At 56.4% G+C, this 3,404-nt stretch overlaps 1 protein-coding gene across 1 annotated transcript in view; it reads right to left on the bottom strand.

Moving 5' to 3' along the window:
* Window positions 1-3,263: 3,263 nt before the first annotated feature.
* The window catches only part of SH2B2 (SH2B adaptor protein 2), a 37,515-nt gene continuing 37,374 nt past the window's right edge, over window positions 3,264-3,404 (bottom strand). The window contains exon 11 of the mRNA XM_011985212.1: window positions 3,264-3,400. Within this exon, the coding sequence (XP_011840602.1) occupies window positions 3,338-3,400 (63 nt within the window). The 3' untranslated portion in view covers window positions 3,264-3,337. The remainder of the gene's footprint in view (window positions 3,401-3,404) is intronic.

Here is a 3,404-nt window from a genome sequence, read left to right on the forward strand (position 1 = left end):
GAGTAACTGGAATTACAGGTGCCCGCCACCATGCTGGGTTAATTTTCATATTTTTAGTAGATATAGGGTTTCACCATATTGGCCAGGCTGGTCTCAAACTCCTGACCTCAAGTGATCTGCCTGCCTCAGCCTCCCAAAGTGTTGGGATTACAGGCATGAGTCACTGTGCCTGGCTGCTTTGCTGTCTCTTAATACTAGGGATGTAAGAGCCCCTCAACATCGCAGGAAGTTTCTTTCTTTTTTTTTTTTTTTGAGATGAACTCTGGCTCTGTCGCCCAGGCTAGAGTGCAGTGGCGCGATCTTGGCTCACTGCAAGCTCCGCCTCCCGGTTCTCGCCATTCTCCTGCCTCAGCCTCCTGAGTAGCTGGGACTACAGATGCCCACCACCAAGCCCGGCTAATCCACCCACCTTGGCCTCCCAAAGTGTTGGGATTACAGGCATGAGCCACTGCACCCGGCTATGATCTTTCTTCCGTCACTGTCCTCCTCCTCTGCTGCCCCACCCTGGCTCGTTGCCCTCACCCAGACCCACTACAGCCTCCCTGGGCTCCGCCTCATTTTGCCACCTCCAATCCATCCTTGCCCCAACCCTCTGGCTACAGGGTGATCTCAGCTCCCATTTTAATTGGCATTGGCTCCCAGCACCTTCCAAACTCCCTGGTCTGGCATTCGAGGCTCTCTCTACCTTGCAGGCTTCATATCCCACCTCGCTGCTCCCGTAACTGCAGTCCCCCAAGCCCCCAACACCCAGTGTCACAGTCAGCCAGGGCACTCGTGGTCCCAAAACTTGGCTCAGCTATCCCATGGTCCTGGCCTGGCACAGAGCAGGCATCTGAAATGCTTGTTGAGGAACAAATGAAACCCCCTTGAAAATGTTGCTGCCGTCTGTGCAACTGCTGTGATTTCGCCAGAGCCCCCACTGAGTGTGGGCTGTCTGGAAGCACCCTCTTGAGTGACAGACCTGAGGATCTCACCCTGGTGGCCAGACTGAAGAGAGAGCTCCCTTTTCACTGACCTCCTGGGTCTTCCTGCCGCGTCCCTTGGGAGAGCCCAGGGGGGTCACCGTATCATCTTCTCCTGCTGTCCCCCCCGAATCCACTTTAACCTGTGAACTCCCCAGGAACAGTGCCTGTCCCCCTTAGGATGGGCACAGACCTTCTCCCGCAGTCTTATACTCTATGTGTGTGTGTATGTGCATGAGACCCCACTGAGTGAGGGTGACAGCCATCAGTGCTTTTGCCTGCTTCTGTGCTGATTCTGTTGTGAACATTCAGCATGGAGAGTGGCCTCTGCTATGGCCGACTACATCAGGAGGAAAGGACAGGAGGGCCTGAAGGCTGGCACACTCTGTGTCCAAAGTTTTTTTTTTTTGAAATGGAGTCTCACTGTGTTACCCAGGCTGGCGTGCAATGGTGCAATCTTGGCTCACTGCAACCTCCACCTCCTGGGTTCAAGCGATCCTCCCACCTCAGCCTCCCAAGTAGCTGGGATTACAGGCGTGCACCACCACGCCTGGCCAGGTTTTTTTTTTTTTTTGTATTTTTGGTAGAGGAGGGGTTTCACCATGTTGGCCAGGCTGGTCTCAAACTCCTGACCTCAGGTGATTTGCCCGCCTTGGCCCCCTAAAGTGCTGGGATCACAGGTGTGAACCACTGCCCCCACCCGGTGGGTCCAAGTCTTAAGTCTGCCCCTGTTCCTCTGCCCATCCCAAGCCTCAGTCCAGAGCCCGCTCTGTTCTTGTTGGAGTGGAATGGGGGCTTGCACTTGGCCTGGCATAGACCCCAAACCACCAGGGCACGGGGGCAGAAGGGCTCCAGCCACAACTGAATGGAGGTGCTGGAAGCAGAGGTAGCAGGGTGCTCTCCTGATCGCAGAATTTGTATTCTTCCCTCACCATGGTGGCAGCAGGGGGCCCTGCTCTGTCACTTCCTGGTGATTTTGTGCATGGGGACCGGGTGACTGATAGCCCTGGGAGCCGCCCAAGGGTGTTCATGCCCCTTTTATGGGGAGGAGGCTGTGAGTGTTAGTCACAGTCCTGAGAGATTTAGATGTCTGGGATCTGAAATTCGCATCACTGGCCAGGCGCAGTGGCTCATGCCTATAATCCCAGCCCTTTGGGAGGCTGAGGAGGGTGGATCACCTCCCACCCAGGATTGCTCAGGAGTTTGAGACCCGCCTGGCCAACATGGGGAAACCATGTCTCTACCAAAAATAATTAGCTGGACGTGGTGGGCCACGCCTGTAGTCCCAGATACTTGGGAGGCTGACGTGGGAGGATAGTTTGAACCCAGGAAGTTGAGGCTGCAAGTGAGCCAAGATCGTACCACTGCACCTGTCTCAAAAAAGAAAAAGAAAGAAAAAGAAAGAAAGAAGAGAGAGAGAGAGAAAGAGAAGAGACAGGAAGGAAGGGAGGGAGGGAGGGAAGAAGGAAGGAAGGAGAAAGAAAGAAAGATGGATGCATTACTGGCCCAAGTCCTGCAAGGCCAGTCCTGGGCAAGGGGACCGTGGGTCTGTGACCCCACGTCTGGGGCGTTGGGGGGAAGGCAGAGGTTTGGCTTAGTAGGAACAAGATCTTTCTTGAACATGGGGTGCTGGGACTGCCAGCAGGCAGTGTCTCCTGAGCTTGGGGTCATGGGAGCCACAGCTGGAATTCCACCTGTGGGTAGGTGTGGGCTGGGAATGGGACGGGGTGGGGCAGGGTGTGAGTAGGGTGGAGTGCGGTGGGTGGGAGGGCTCTTTAAGCTTCTTCTAAGTCTATGACCCAGCTGGGAAATCCAGCCTCTTCCATTGCCCAATCCCCTAAGGGCTAATACGGAGACATTCTGCCGTGCCACCCTGTCCACACCGCCAGACTTCATAGATCTGCCCCAAAACGCCTTTACCCTCCTAGACGGAGCCCAGACTCCTCCTCCTGGCATCCAAGGTCTCCGTATGACTTGGGCGTGCTCCTCATCCCTGTGTCCTGAATGCCCCCTCCTCTCTTTCCAGCACCCCTTGTTGTTGCCACCCCCATCTCTCTGCCTCACAGCTCCACTAAAACCCCCTCCGGATCCTAAGCCCTAACCCTTGCTGTTGGGCCCTCTTTCAGGTGCTGCCGGATGGCCCATGGGGAGTCCCTCAGCTGTCCCACCAGAGACACAGCTGTAAGGGGGCCTGGCAGGTGTCAGGCCACACTGGGCTGGATGGGGGTCTCTGAGAGTGGCTGCCCCGCAGTCCCCGCCTTCCCCGTGGGAGAAAGGACGACAGGAGAGCCGGGTGCAGTCCCTAAAACAGGCTTTTAATAACATCGTGTCTTCACTGAAGAGCTTGGCGTGTCCCACCCGGGCGGCGCCGCGGGCTAGTAGAAGGAGTACTGGTTCTCCACGGCGCGCGCGCGGCCAGGCGCAGCCTCCTGGGGCTCCTCG

Source organism: Mandrillus leucophaeus, unplaced genomic scaffold, assembly GCF_000951045.1.
Source record: "Mandrillus leucophaeus isolate KB7577 unplaced genomic scaffold, Mleu.le_1.0 Scaffold280, whole genome shotgun sequence".
In the NCBI taxonomy this organism is placed as follows: domain Eukaryota; kingdom Metazoa; phylum Chordata; class Mammalia; order Primates; family Cercopithecidae; genus Mandrillus; species Mandrillus leucophaeus.